Raw genomic sequence first — 15828 nt, forward strand, 5'->3', positions numbered from 1 at the left:
CTGTTGGTGCCAGACTTGATGCAGCGGTACCGCTTGCTGTGCGGAAACAGAGAGAATAGTCTATGGCTTGTGTGGTTGGAGTCTTTAATAATTTTCCGGGCCTTCCTAACACCGCCTGATATATACTGAACAAAAATATAAACGCAACATGCAACAATGTCTAAGATTTTACTAAATTACAGTTAATATAAGGAAATCAGTAAATTGAAATGAATAAATTAGGCCCTAATCAATGGATTTCACATGACTGGGTAGGGGTGCAACATGGGCCTTGGAGGGCATAGGCCCACCCACTTGGCAGCTACGCCCATCCACTGGGGAGCCAGGCCCAGCCAATCAGAATGAGTTTTTCCCCACAAAAGGGCTTTATTACAGACAGAAATACTCCTCAGCACCCCTCCCACCCCCCTTCAGACAATCCCACAGGTGAAGAAGCCGGATGTGGAGGTCCTGTGCTGGTGTGGTTACACGTGGTCTGTGGTTGTAAGGCTGGTTGGATGTACTGCCAAATTCTCTAAAACAACGTTGGAGGCAGCTTATGGTAGAAAAATTAACATTAAATTCTCTGGCAACAGCTCTGGTGGACATTCCTGCAGTCAGCATGCCAATTGTATACTCCCTCAAACCTTGAAACATCTGTGGCATTGTGTTGTGTGACAAAACGGCACATTTTAAAGTGCCATTTCATTGTCCCCAGCACAAGGTGCACCTGTGTAATGATCATGCTGTTTAATCAGCTTCTTGATATGCTACACCTGTCAGGTGGATGGATTATCTTGGCAAAGGAGAAATGCTCACTAACAGGGACGTCAACACATTTGTGCACACAATTTTTGAGAAATACGCTTTTTGTGCGTATGGAACATTTCTGGGATTTTGTATTTCAGCTCATGAAACATGGGACCAACACTTTACATGTTGCGTTTATATTTTTGTTCAGTGTAGATGTCCTGGATGGCAAGGAGCTCGGCCCCAGTGATGTACTGGGCTGTACGCACCACCCTCTGTAGCGCCATGTGATCGAGGGCGGTGCTATTGCCATACCAGACATTGATGCAGCAAGTCAAAATGCTCTCAATGGTACAGCTGCAGAACCTTTTGAGGATTTGAGGGCCCATGCCAAACCTTTTCCAACCTCCTGAGGGGGAAGCGGGGCTGTCGCGCCTTCTTCACAACTGTGTGCTTGTGTTTGGACCATTTTAAGTCTTTAGTGATTTGGACACAGAGGAACTTAAAGATCTCGACCTGCTCCACTGCAGCCCCATCGATGTGGATAGGGGCGTGCTCGCTCTCCCGTTTCCTGTAGTCCACGATCAGCTCCTTGGTCTTACTGACGTTGAGGGAGAGGTTGTTGTTCTGGCACCACACTGTCAGGTTACTGACCTCCTCCATATAGGCTGACTCATCGTCGCCAGTGATCAGGCCTACCACTGTTGTGTCGTCAGCAAATTTGATGATGGTCTTGTAGTCGTGCTTGGCTACGCAGTCGTTGGTAAACAGGGAGTAGAGGAGGGGACGAAGCACACACCCCTGTGGGGCCCCTGTGTTGAGGGTTAGCGTGGTGGAGGTGATGTTGCCTACCCTCACCACCTCGGGTCGGCCCGTCAGGAAGTCCAGGATCCAGCTGCAGAGGAAGGTGTTCAGACCCAGAGTCCTAAGTTTGGTGACGATGGTGTTGAACGCTGAGCTGTAGTCAATGAACAGCATTCTCACATAGGTATTCTTCTTATCTAGGTGGGTGAGGGTAGTGTGAAGAGCAATTAAGTTTGCGTCATCTTGGATCTCTTGGGGCAGTATGCAAATTGGAGTGGGTCTAGGGTGTCTGGGATGGTGGAGTTAATGTGTTCCATAACCAGCCTCTCAAAACACTTAATGATTACAGAAGTGAGTGCTACAGGGCGGTAGTCATTGTGGCATGAAGCCTTAGAGTTCTTGGGGACTGGAATGATGGTGATCATCTTAAAACATGAGGGAAGTACAGACTGGGACAAGGAGAGGTTGAAAATTACCCTGAATATGCCTGCCAGCTGTTCTACCCATGATCTGAGAACTCTCTTGCTGGTGTTGACCTGATTAAAGACCTTTCTCACGTCGGCCACGGAGAGCGAGATCACCCAATCCTCTGGGTCGGTGACAGCCCTCACACCCGGCACGATGTTGTTGTTTTCAAAGCTTGCATAAAATGCATTGAGTTCGTCTGGTAGAGAGGCATCGTTTGGGCAGATCACGGCTGGGTCTTCCTTTGTATTCCATAATGGACTGTAGCCCCTGCCACATGCGGCGGATCCTGTATAATAAACATTGTCCTTTTGCTCGTTTGATGACTCTGCGGAGGACATAGCGGGACTTCTTGTACTTTTTGTACTACCATAGCTCTAACAGGAAGGAGGGAAAATCATAATAATAATAATAATATGCCATTTAGCAGACGCTTTTATCCAAAGCGACTTACAGTCATGCGTGCATAATTTTTTTTGTGTATGGGTGGTCCCGGGGATCGAACCCACTACCTTGGCGTTACAAGCGCCGTGCTCTACCAGTTGAGCTACAGAGGACCAGTCAATAGGTTTCAATAGTCATGTTGGAAACGAGGATGAGCTCAGGAGCTGAAGTCACTCGGGCGGGCTAAGACCTGAGACCACGCGGGTTGAGACCTATGGAACAGTATTACCACGAGCTATATGTATTCCTTTTATACAACATAGTCATAACCGACTGGGAAGACAACCTTAGTACTGCCTGTGAGTCAGCCCTCTAGAACTGTATTCCCCTACATGGGTCCTTCACAAGCTAATGAGGCACTCCTGTGAAACACTCAGTAGTAGAGTTGCACTTCAGTAACGATGCATCGTGAAAACCATTGAAAGCTGGAAACCAGTCCCAAATCTGAGTGTATGATGGGGGTATGAATAAAAGATGGCTGAACTGTTATACTCAAGCGGTAGACTTGTTCTACTGTTTCTCAATGAAAGCGCTGCCGATGGCCTTACAAAGCAGCGGGGTGCAAAATGTTTGAAGTTGGAATGAATTGGTCAATGCATCAAATAGTGGATCTGAACTGGCAAAAAGCAAACTAACAAAAACCCTGATATTATCCTAAAGGCGATTTCAAATGAAGACAATTTAATATATTCAACTACCACTATATGTTAGTGTATGGCGTTCCACTTATGCCAACATTTATCCAGAGTGAAGTAACACACAACACAACAATACATAGCAAGCATTCTGGTCTATTCAAACCTCAGCACACCCACCTGTTGAGCCAGTGTCCCAGGTCAGGCAGATGAACCCACTGCACCCCGGTCTGGTTGAGCGAGCGCAGCAGACGACAACACACCAGGGTAAGCAGCGGGGTCGCCAGGGCCAGCCACCTCTCTGAACCCGCGCCTGTCACCCTAAAATCAGTCAATGCTGAGGCGACCACATCCCCTTTGGAGGGGAGGAGGTAGTCTTCTTCCTCCGAGCACCGGACTACCCCAATGTTGGCACGGCGCTCCCGGAAGTACTTGCGACAGACGTCCTGGAAGACGACCAGGCAGAGCGTGTTGAGCAGGAAGTACCAGACCTGGTGCTCCTCCTCCACGAAGCTGCTGGCCGACAGGCTAAGGGTGTGGCCAGCTGTGCCCGCCAGGAGAAGAACGTCAAGTTCCGACAGCGACCACCCACCGCCGCCGACACGGGATGGAGACTAGGGGAGAAGGAGAGAGGAATGGAGGACAGGACATAAGGCCTCTACTGGAATATAAACACAACTAATTATACATAAACACATTGGCCAAACACAGCATAGAGTTGACTTCACATCAAAGCAATACCATTAATACAGAGTAACCCAAACTTACCAAAAAAACTTACCAAAAAAATCAAGATAAAGGCTGCAATTAAAATTACAGCCAATACATGTTCTAGTTGTAAAACCTATATAGAGTAAAACAAGTGAATGGAGATTGAGAGATGAGAAAAAGGTCCTTTTAACACAGTAACATATCAGGGAGCACAGATGGCTTTTTGATGCCATCCCCAAAATCCTGACCTAAGCTGTTAGAAAGCAAAATGACAACAACAAAGAGATAGTCTATTTCTATTCTAGGACTATGCGTGTGTGTGAGTGTGCCACTGTGTGTTTGGGTGTTTTCGCCCCACACTGAGTTGTAAAGTACTCCCCCTGGTCCTGTGAACTGCGGCTTGTTGTTGACTCAGTACTCAGGGGGAGCCTGACAGAGTGAGTAAGTGGACTACTCTGATCCCACTAAGTTAACACACGGTCATTGGGGACAGCAGCTAAAACATAAAGGGACAGAGTGTGTGTACTGTGGTTCAGGGATTCTGGGCCAACATCTTAATAATGTAAAAAAGGAACACTCAAATCTATTGACTGACTATTGAAACCTATTGACTGACTTTTGAAATATATTGACTGTCTATTGACTGACTATTGAAATCTATTGACTGACTATTGAAATGTATTGACTGTCTATTGACTGACTATTGACTGACTATTGACTGACTATTGAAACCTATTGACTGACTATTGAAATCTATTGACTGTCTATTGACTGTCTATTGACTGACTATTGAAATCTATTGACTGTCTATTGACTGACTATTGAAATATATTGACTGTCTGTATTCTAGTATTCATTTTCCATCTCTCACACTCCCTCGAAATGGTATGAGTAAAGGAAACATTATAAAATGAATTATTAAACAAACAAAAGAAGGTGCAGTGATCATTTTCCATGAACACAGCTGTGTGCAGGACGGGGGGGAGGCGAATGACGGCCCCCCGCAGCGTCACGGTAACACGCTGCTCCACAGGGAGCGGCTCGTCCTCGCCAAGCGCCGCTCATCCATTAGTGGGAGGGACGCACCACACCGCAAGCTCAGCAGAGGGGACAACGGAATATGTAAGCAGAGCTCTGTTTGTGTAAACAAAGTCGGGGGAAAAAAGTCCCTCTCTTTGTCTATCTCTCCATTCTTCGTCATCCCTCTTTCCCTCTGTTGCTTTAAGGTCCCTGAGCTGAGGGACTGAGGGTACTTGAATTGCAACAGCATTTGCCTGGAATGGTCTCACATCTGCCAATTTATCAGATTTGTCGGGGTTGGCCGGGATTTAATGTACTGTCTGCTTATGGCTATCCAAAAGAAGTGGCAAAACCTGGCTATATACAGTCAGGAACAAAATTTGAATCAAATCACATTTTATTGGTCACATGCGCCAAATACAACAGGTGTAGACTTTACTGCAAAATGCTTACTAAAGAGCCCATTCCCAACAATGGAGAGTTAAAAAGTAAGACAAATATTTGCTAAATAAAGGAAATAGTAACACAATAAAATAACAATAATGAGGCTATATATAAAGAGTACCAGTACCGAGACAATGTGCAGGGGCATGAGGTAGTTGAGGTAATTGAGGTAATACAGTATGTACATGTAGGTAGGGGTAAAAGTGACAAGGCAATCAGTATAGATAATAAACAGAGTAGCAGCAGTGTGTGTGAAGAGTGTGAAAGACTGTGAAAGTGTGTCTATGTGTGAGTGTGTGGTGTCAATGTGCACGTGTGTGTGTGTTTTGTGTGTGTGAGCGTATGTAGTGTGTGTTACAGTGGCTTGCGAAAGTATTCACCCCCCTTGGCATTTTTCCTATTTTGTTGCCTTACAACCTGGAATTAAAATAGATTTTGGGGGGGTTTGTATCATTTGATTTACACAACATGCCTACCACTTTGAAGATGGAAAAAACATTTTCTTGTGAAACAAACAAGAAATAAGACAAAAAAACTGAAAACAATACTTTGTAGAGCCACATTTTGCAGCAATTACAGCTGCAAGTCTCTTGGGGTATGTCGCTATAAGCTTGGCACATCTAGCCACTGGGATTTTTTTGCCCATTCTTCAAGGCAAAACTGCCCCAGCTCCTTCAACTTGGATTGGTTCCGCTGGTGTACAGCAATCTTTAAGTCACACCATAGATTCTCAATTGGAGTGAGGTCTGGGCTTGACTAGGCCATTCCAAGACATTTAAATGTTTCCCCTTAAACCACTCGAGTGTTGCTTTAGCAGTATGCTTTGGGTCATTGTCCTGCTGGAAGGTGAACCTCCGTCCCAGTCTCAAATCTCTGGAAGACTGAAACAGGATTCCCTCAAGAATTTCCCTGTATTTAGCGCCACCCATCATTCCTTCAATTCTGAACAGTTTCCCAGTCCCTGCCAATGAAAAACATCCCCACAGCATGGTGTGGTGTTCTCGGGGAGATGAGAGGTGTTGGGTTTGCGCCAGACATAGTGTTTTCCTTGATGGCCAAAAAGCTACATTTTAGTCTCACCTGACCAGAGTACCTTCTTCCATATGTTTGGGGAGTCTCCCACATGCCTTTTGGCGAACACCAAACATGTTTGTTTATTTTTTTCTTGAAGCAATGGCTTTTTTCTGGCCACTCTTCCGTAAAACCCAGCTCTGTGGAGTGTACGGCTTAAAGTGGTCCTATGGACAGATACTCCAATCTCCCCAGTGGAGCTTTGCAGCTCCTTCAGGGTTATCTTTGGTCTCTTTGTTGCCTCTCTGATTAATGCCCTCCTTACCTGGTCCGTGAGTTTTGGTGGGCGGCCCTCTCTTGGCAGGTTTGTTGTGGTGCCATATTATTTCCATTTTTTAATAATGGATTTAATGGTGCTCCGTGGGATGTTTAAAGTTTCAGATTTTTTTTTATAACCCAACCCTGATATGTACTTCTCCACAACTTTGTCCCTGACCTGTTTGGAGAGATCTTTGGTCTTCATGGTGTCGCTTGCTTGGTGGTGCCCCTTGCTTAGTGGTGTTGCAGACTCTGGGGCCTTTCAGAACAGGTGTATATATACTGAGATCATGTGGCACTTAGATTGCACACAGGTGGACTTTATTTAACAAATTATGTGACTTCTGAAGGTAACTGGTTGCAACAGATCTTATTTAGGGGCTTCATAGCAAAGGGGGTGAATACATATGCACGCACCACTTTTCCGTTATTTAGTTTTTATAATTTTTTGAAACAAGTTATTTTTTCATTCCACTTCACCAATTTGGACAATTTTGTGTATGTCCATTACATGAAATCCAAATAAAAATACATTTAAATTACAGGTTGTAATGCAACAAAATAGGAAAAATGCCAAGGGGGATGAATACTTTCGCAAGGTACTGTATGTGTGTTGGCGTATCAGTGTAGTATGTGTGAGTGTGTGGGTAGTCTAGTGAGTGTGCATAGAGCCAGTGCAAAAAATAGAAACAAAATAATTATTATCATAAAAGGGGGTCAATGTAAATAGTCCAGGTAGCCATTTAATTAACTGTTCAGCAGTCTTATGGCTTGGGCATAGAAGCTGTTCAGGAGCCTTTGCCGTGCGGTAGCAGAGAGAACAGTCTATGATTTGGGTGGCTGGAGTCTTTTTAGGGCCTTCCTCTGACATCACCTGGTATAGAGGTCCTGGATGGCAGGGAGTTCGGCCCCAGTGATGTACTGGGTCGTACTCACTACCCTCTGTACCACCTTGCGATTGGATGCCGAGCATTGCCATACCAAGCAGTGATGTAGCCAGTCAAGATGCTCTCATTGGTGCAGCTGTAGAACCTCTGTTTTCTGTAGTCTACGATAAGTTCCTTTGCCTTGCCCACGTTGAGGGAGAGGTTGTTGTCCAGTTACCATACGGCCAGGTCTTTGACCTCCTTCCTATAGGGTGTGTCATCGTCGTCGGTGATCAGGCCTACCAACGTTGTGTCGTAGGCAAACTTAATGAGGGGCCCCCGTGTTGAGGGTTAGGGTGGTGGATGCATTGTTGCCTACCCTCACCACCTGGGGGCCGGCCCTTCAGGAAGTCCAGGATCCAGTTGCAGAGGGATGTGTTCAGTCCCAGGGTCGTTAGCTTAGTGATGAGCTTGGAGGGCACTATGGTGCTGAACGCTGAGCTTTAGTCAATGAACAACATTCTCATGTAGGTGTTCCTTTTGTCCATGTGGGAAAGGGCAGTGTGGAGTGCAACAGATATTGCGTCATCTGTGGATCTGTTGGGGCGGTATGCTAATTGGAGTGGTTCCAGGGTTTCTGGGATGATGGTGTTGATGTTAGCCATGACCAGCCTTTCAAAGCACTTCATGGCTACAGATGTGAGTGCTACGGGGTAATAGTCATTTAGACATTTTTAAACATTACTGGCACTTGTGTTTTTAATATCTCTCAATACCTCACCTTGCGAGGATAATAAAGAGTATTTTTCTAAAATGTTTTATGACATTGGAGAACACATTGGGAGGGATCTTGGACCGTTCCTCCATACATAATCTTTCCAGATCCTTGATACCCAATTGTCTGTGCTTATGGACTGCCCTCTTCAATTCAAACAACAGGTTTTCAATGGGGTTAAATTCTGGAGACTTAGATGGCCATTGCATCGTTATAATGATTTTTGCCCAGAACTAGCTCAATATCTAAGCGTCAGATAAGAACGAGACTACAGCGTCCATAAAGTGACCGTTAGACTTGCCACCTTTTGGACTGAATACGTTTGTAGGGACCGTTTTGATTAAATTAATAATTTATCGCTCTCATGTGCTCATTTCTGTCCATTAAAAAACAACGATGTGCTACCTTTTTTTAGCATTTCTGACAATGCTAACATCTTTTTAGCCGAAGCTCAGAGTTCTAACACCGGGTCGGCTGCTCGGCAACAACACAGCTGCTTGAACCAGGTTGCCAGTCATAAAAAGTGTATGCGAACAAACCTAGGCTAGCTATATGGTGGTATTCAAGCTGAGGTTGATCAATAAATATTTTGATTAGCTAGGTAGCTAGATAACGTTAGGTTGATTGTCCAAAGTCCAGAAGCTAGCCTCTGTAGCTAGCTAATGCCAGTCAGCTGAAAGATAGCTATCTAACAAACAGCCAAAGGTAGCTAGCTAGCCAATGAATGTGGTTTTGTTTTGATTAGCTAGGTAGCTTTAAGTAATGTTATACCAGTCAGATGAGAGCTAACGTTGGCTAGGTAGCTAACCAACAAGCAAGTAAAGCTAGCTATATTTTGCCATGTAAGTTTTTTCATATAAGGCTGAAGTCATCATGTGTAAACTGCTGACCTAGAGACTTGTGTGTAATCAGAGCACAAACAAATGTGCACAAATAAGATAGCGAACGTCCTTGGCTGCTATGCTAGCTAGTTAACATTAGCTAGGTAACGTTAGCCAACGTACGACTGTAACGTTAGCTGACGCGTATGACCAGTTCATGCACCACAATTTACCATACATTCTTCCACAAAACATTGCTAGCTAGCTACATAGGTTAAAAGCAGGATCAACAACAACGCCAAACACACTGCTAGCTAGCTACCTTACAATGCATGCAATGGGCATTGCAAAACTAGCTAGGTATGCAACTCCATAGACCAAGCTATGATAAGACAAGGTAGCCAGATTTCAAACAAGACAAACCACTGCAGTTAGCTACGCTACATTTTCTAGACTAAGAAAAACCAAGACTACAACTTAAACCATAGCCGAGAAAACAAATTGCTTTGTTAAGAAAGTATTCAGACCCCTTGACTTTTTCCACATTTTGTTACGTTCCAGCCTTACTCTAAAATTGATTAAATAAAAACATTTCCTCAGCAATCTACACACAATAATCCATAACGACAAAGCGAAAACAGGTTTGTAGAATTTTCTTGCAAATGTATTAAAAATGAAAAACAGAAATACCTTATTTACATAAGTATTCAGACCCATTGCTAGGAGACTCGAAATTGAGCTCAGGTGCATCCTGTTTCCTGATCATCCTTGAGATGTTTCTACAACTTGGATTGGAGACCACCTGTGGTAAATTCAATTGATTGGACATGATTTGGAAAGGCACACACATATCTATATAAGGTTCCACAGTTGACAGTGCATGTCAGAGCAAAAACCAAGCCATGAGGTCGAAGGAATTGTTCGTAGAGCTCCGAGACAGGATTGTGTCGAGGCACAGATCTGGGGAAGGGTACCAAAACATTTCTGCAGCATTGAAGGTCGCCTAGAACACAGTGGCCTCCATCATTCGTAAATGGAATAAGTTTGGAACCGCCAAGACTCTTCCTAGAGATGCCCGCCTGGCCAAACTGAGCAATCGGGGGAGAAGGGCCTTGGTCTGATGAAACCAAGATTGAACTATTTGGCCTGAATGCCAAGCGTCACGTCTGGTGGAAACCTGGCACCATCCCTACGGTGAAGCATGGTGGTGGCAGAATCATGCTGTGGGGATGTTTTTCAGCGGCAAGGACTGGGAGACTAGTCAGGATCGAGGCAAAGATGAACGGAGCAAAGTACAGAGAGATTCATGATGAAAACCTGCTCCAGAGTGCTCAGGACCTCAGACTGGGGCAAAGGTTCACCTTCCAACAGGACAACAATCCTACGCACACAGCCAAGACAACGCAGGAGTGGCTTCGGGACAAGTCTCTGAATGTCCTTGAGTGGCCCAGACAGAGCCCAGACTTGAACCCGATCTAACATCTCTGGAGAGACCTGAAAATAGCTGTGCAGCGTCGCTCCCCATACAACCTGAGAGATTTTGAGAGGATCTGTAGAGAAGAATGGGAGAAACTCCCCAAATGCAGGTGTGCCAAGCTTGTAGCATCATACCCAAGAAGACCTGAGGCTGTAATCGCTGCCAAAGGTGCTTCAACAAAGTACTGAGTAAAGGGTCTGAATACTTATGTAAATGTGTATTTCCGTTTTAAATTTGTAATACATTTGCTACAATTGATAAAAACCTGTTTTTGCTTTGTAATTATAGGGTATTGTGTGTAGATTGATGAGGGAAAAAACTATTTAATCAATTTTAGAACAAGGCTTTAACGTAACCAAATGTTGAAAAAGTCAAGGGGTCTGAATACTTTCCGAATGCACTGTATCTACCCTAATGATTGAAAATCTGTTTTTTCTCTCTGTCTTTCTCTCCACTCTTCTCCTCTGTGTCAGCACTTTCTGTTAGTTCCCAGAAGAGAGAGAGAGAGAAGAGGACACTTTTTCAAACATAATTAAGAAAGCTTGGTGACACTGGTGACTTAGATGTAGAAAAAACAGGTTTGTTTTTAAAACTTTTTCTGCCTTTATCTGGAAAGGGTCAATTCATTTTCATTATTCACCTCTCTTTATGTTGCATGCTTGAGGTGCCATTTTGAATCAATACAAACATATTTGGTCCAATGGCTTTATTAGTATGACTTGCAGGGACAGAAATAAGTAATTACAAATAAAGGACAGCGTAATTTCAAAGACCTTTTGTCTCAAACGGTGTGTTTTTGTCAACATCCAATGCAATTATTTAACCTGTCTGCTCAATATATATAATGTCGATGGCAGGGAATAGGCTACTGTGGTTAGAGAGGGTCAGAGAAGAAAATGCACTAGCCTAATTCTTAAAGTAATAGTTCTCTCCAAAGTCAAAGTGTCAAAAGTTTTCATGGTCTAAAAACTACCATTAATTACTAGGTTGTTTCTAATACACACAAGGAAAACAGCAGAGCGTAAAGTATGACCAGTCTTTAGAAGACAAAGTACTGCTAATGTCTCAGTTGCGAGGGTTCTGTGTCGATGTACTCACCTTCCCAGGGGGCTTTGCTCCCCTCCTGGATGCCATGGATACCAGAATGCAGAGCAGGGCTGAGGAGAGGGCCACTGCCCCGAACACCAGACCCCAGGTGAGGCTGCAGAAGTAGCAGGCGCTCTCGGCCGACGTGCACACCAGTATGTGCACGGAGGAGAGGAGCAGGCACAGCAGGTAGAAGGGCAGCGAAAGCAGTGCAGAGGACACAGGGAGATCCACCTCTGAGGCGCCGCTCAGCGCCTCGGGCATGGCCAGCAGCAGGAGGAGAAGGAGCTGGAGAGAGAAAGTGGAATGCACAAACTCAGTCCAGTCTAGGATGTAAGCAAAAACAGGCTCACATATGCACACACATACTGCAAAAACACCGGACAGACCAAGCTCACCTTTATAGCTACAAGTCTTTGCAACTGTTGTATGAGCTCAATGAGTCATACAGTAAAGGAAACAGCAGATAGAGAGAGATGGATGGATAGACGGGCAAACTATGAGGTAACATTGGAGTCAAGGGTCCCGACATAGAGTACAGACTTTGTCAAACTGTGGTTGATGTGGCTTGGATTGAGTCAAAGCAAAAGCATAATTTCCCCATCTTTTGCATTTGGATTTTGGCCTGACTGAAGTCTTTCAACTGGAACCTTTGAAGCAAGTGTTCCATGTCCTTTGATACGTAGTTCCCTTTCTCTTCCCCTCTCTACAGACTAAATCTATCAGGGACGGTGCACTGGAGAGATGACTAGTTGCCTTGTCCTTGAGTATCGACTGTGACAAACTGCTGACAAGTCCAACTTTTTATTTTGTAAACAGCATATTTTCTCTCTCTCCGCTTCTTTCTTCCTGATAGAAGGCAGTCGCCTCTCGAGGGACACTTCTTAGTTTCTATTCAGAGCTTGGGATATTTTTGTCAACTTTTCCAACTGCTCCCAATAATGCTCGCTGGGGAGTCTATACAGAGCGTTCTATGTCGTGCTGGAATTAGCATTTTATTTTTGATAAGAAATAAATAACTTGATGGGAAATTATCTTAAAGCGCGAGCATGACAACAAACCCAGTGAACTCAATGGAAACTGAACAGAAATTTGAGTACAAACTGGAATAAATGCTTAGCATTTTTATAGGTTAAACCTTTGTTGTTCATATCTTATTTGTTGTTCATACAGTATTTACTGTTGCTAAGCAAATTCTAAAAGTGGATGCAATCTTCTATACCCAGGAGGTTACAACATACAGTATATTCTATAAAAACAATTAATAAAAACGTCTCACAGCTCTACCAATGATCCAAAACGGCCCAACGTTAAGTCAAACCCGTACACAAATAACTGAAGTGAGCATACGTCAACACGTTCTGTCATTTTGTTATGATTATTGTTTTCCCCTCTTACTGCCAAATGACCTGTTTGCATATGAAAGCCTCTTCTCCAAGATGAAACATATTCAAATGAACGTTAGTTGTGACTGCAACAGTCAGCATGAGAACACAACAGATTTATATTTGTTAATTTGTTTTGAAGTGAACGCATGGGAATTGCCCCATACAATATCGTTCACATGGAAGATTCGTACAAGCCCAGTAAAGTTGTAAAGTTGTATTGTTACTGCGAGCCCCTTCGCCCCCAGAAAAAGTTTACTTGGAGAAATGCTTGCTCAACAAAGAGCAGTATAAAGATGTTTTGACTTTTAAAGCATCGCTACACCATTTAACTTGCTACCGATGCACCACATCTGGAACCAACATGACCCATAAGACAGCTAAATAGTTAGTTAAATAGTGAACCAAATAGCTACCCAGACTCTCTGCATTGACCCTTTTTGCACTAACTTATTTTGACTTATCACATATGCTGCTGCTACTGTTTATTATCTATCCTGTTGCCTAGTCACTTTATTTATAGTAATGTACATATCTACCTCAATTACCTCGTACCCCTGCACATCGAATAGGTACTGGTACACTGTGTATATAGCCAAGTTATCATTACTCATTGTGTATTTATTATGACTTTTATTATTACGTGTTTTACTTTTCTATTATTTCTCTATTTTATTTCTCTCTGTATTGTTGGGAAGGGCCCATAGGTAAACATTTCACTTTTAGTCTACACCTGTTGTTTACGAAGCATGTGACGAAAAACCTTTTATTTTATTATATTTTAACTTGATAATTAAACAATATAGCACGCACGCGCACACACACCTCACTTCATTAGAGACCTGTTCAAGTGTTTTGTAGCAGCAACGTTGAAAATGTAGCTATTATGAAGATCAAGGCATCATCAAAAGTCAGCATCAAAAGTTAACATCACAGCCAGAGGAAACAGAATTATCCAATCAGAACTCTGGGGAAGTTCTGTTTCAACTGTATAATTCTTCTCACACTAGCTCAAGGTCATTTAGTAAAGTTAAGCCTTATATCAACATTAAAACTGTTCATGAATATTGCTTGTGTTCTATGAATATGCCTAGATTTTGGTTCTCTTCAGCAGCAGAATTGGCATCTTAAAATGCAAACATTTGGATATGGCTTCTTTGTGATATGTACCACATCACAATAGTTTACAATGCAAAGTGCTTATTTAGGCTAATACCATTAAATATATAAACCATCAGCAATATCCCACCATGGCCACACACATACCATGCCACTAGCATGCATATATACTGTACATAACAGTTTTGGTATAATGTATAAAAGTGCTCATCATCATCATGATCAGCATGTAGTGGCAGCTGCCACATGGCTCTGACAACAGTGTATTCAAGGATTCTATTGTGTTTCTCAGGTATGCTGAATTATCTGTGTTGCTCTCAACAACCCCCATTCTGTCAAATCTTTGGGAAGCAGAGGTGCTGTTGTGATAACATCCTGTACGTCTGATATCTGATTGGAAGTTAACTTTTAGTCTGCTATTGGTCAACAACTCAGATTTTGAATACAAACAGGTCATACGGTTATTAAATGGTCTTAGATTAATTGTCTCTCTCTCTTTTGTTCATACCCTACTTTGGTGAGGTACCTACACTGCCTCTCTCTAGCTCCTCCCCATGGACCTTTTGGGGCACAGTCTTTAAGACCTTGCCTTACATTTACATTTACAACTCTCTCTCTCTCCCTCTCTGATCATGCCTAGAATAATCCCAGTAATGCCTTGTAATGCCAGTAATGCCTTGAAACGTATGGTTTTGCCTTGTATGTGAATTGATTCAGTTTGCAATTTTATTAAATCTACTAGCATTGATAATTCAATTCTCAGACATTTCTTGATAGTCTATACCTGTAATTCAACAATAGTCATGCTTGCACATTGCTAAAATGTCTTTATGCAGTCAGATAATATTTTAATAGACTTTGCATAGTCTTATTATGGGTCGCATGCAAAGTATATGCATAGTTTTATATACAGTATCAATCAAACGTTTGAACACACACTCATTCAAGGGCTTTCCTTTATTTTTACTATTTTTTTTACATTGGATAATAACAGTGAAGACATCAAAACTATGAAATAACACATATGGAATCATGTAGTAACCAAAAAAGTGTTAAACAAATCAAAATATATTTTATATTTGAGATTCTTCAAATAGCCAGCCTTTGCCTTGATGACAGCTTTGCACATTCTTGGCATTCTCTCAACCTGCTTCACCTTGAATGCTTTTCCAACAGTCTTGAAGGAGTTCCCACATATGCTGAGCACTTGTTGAATGCTTTTCCTTCACTCTGCCGTCCGACTCATCCCAAACCATCTCAATTGGGTTGAGGTCGGGGGATTGTGGAGGCCAGGTATTCTGATGCAGCACTCCATCACTCTCTTTCTTGGTAAAATAGCCCTTACACAGCCTGGAGGCGTATTGGGTCATTGTCCTGTTGAAAAACAAATGATAGTCCCACTAAGCCCAAACCAGATGGGACGGCGTATTGCTGCAGAATGCTGTGGTAGCCATGCTGGTTAAGTGTGCCTTGAATTCTAAATAGATCACAGACAGTGTCACCAGCAAAGCACCCCAACACCATAACACCTTCTCCTCCATGCTTTACGGTGGGAACTACACATGTGGAGATCATCCGTTCACCCACACCGCGTCTCACAAAGACACGGCGGTTGGAACCAAAAATCTTCAATTTGGACTTCAGACCAAAGGACACATTTCCACCAGTCTAATGTCCATTGCTCGTGCTTCTTGGCCCAAGCAGGTCTCTTCTTCTTA

At 43.2% G+C, this 15828-nt stretch overlaps 1 protein-coding gene across 1 annotated transcript in view; it reads right to left on the reverse strand.

Annotated features, from left to right (window-relative positions):
• Positions 1-15828, reverse strand: part of LOC121535278 (GPI ethanolamine phosphate transferase 2-like) — a 128628-nt gene that overhangs the window by 40283 nt on the left and 72517 nt on the right. Inside the window, exons 8-9 of the mRNA XM_041842169.2 lie at positions 11619-11894; positions 3258-3691 (exon numbers count right to left, since the gene is read on the reverse strand). Coding sequence (XP_041698103.2) covers positions 3258-3691; positions 11619-11894 — 710 coding nt within the window. The remainder of the gene's footprint in view (positions 1-3257; positions 3692-11618; positions 11895-15828) is intronic.

The sequence above is a fragment of the Coregonus clupeaformis genome, chromosome 2, assembly GCF_020615455.1.
Source record: "Coregonus clupeaformis isolate EN_2021a chromosome 2, ASM2061545v1, whole genome shotgun sequence".
Classification (NCBI taxonomy): Eukaryota; Metazoa; Chordata; class Actinopteri; order Salmoniformes; family Salmonidae; genus Coregonus; species Coregonus clupeaformis.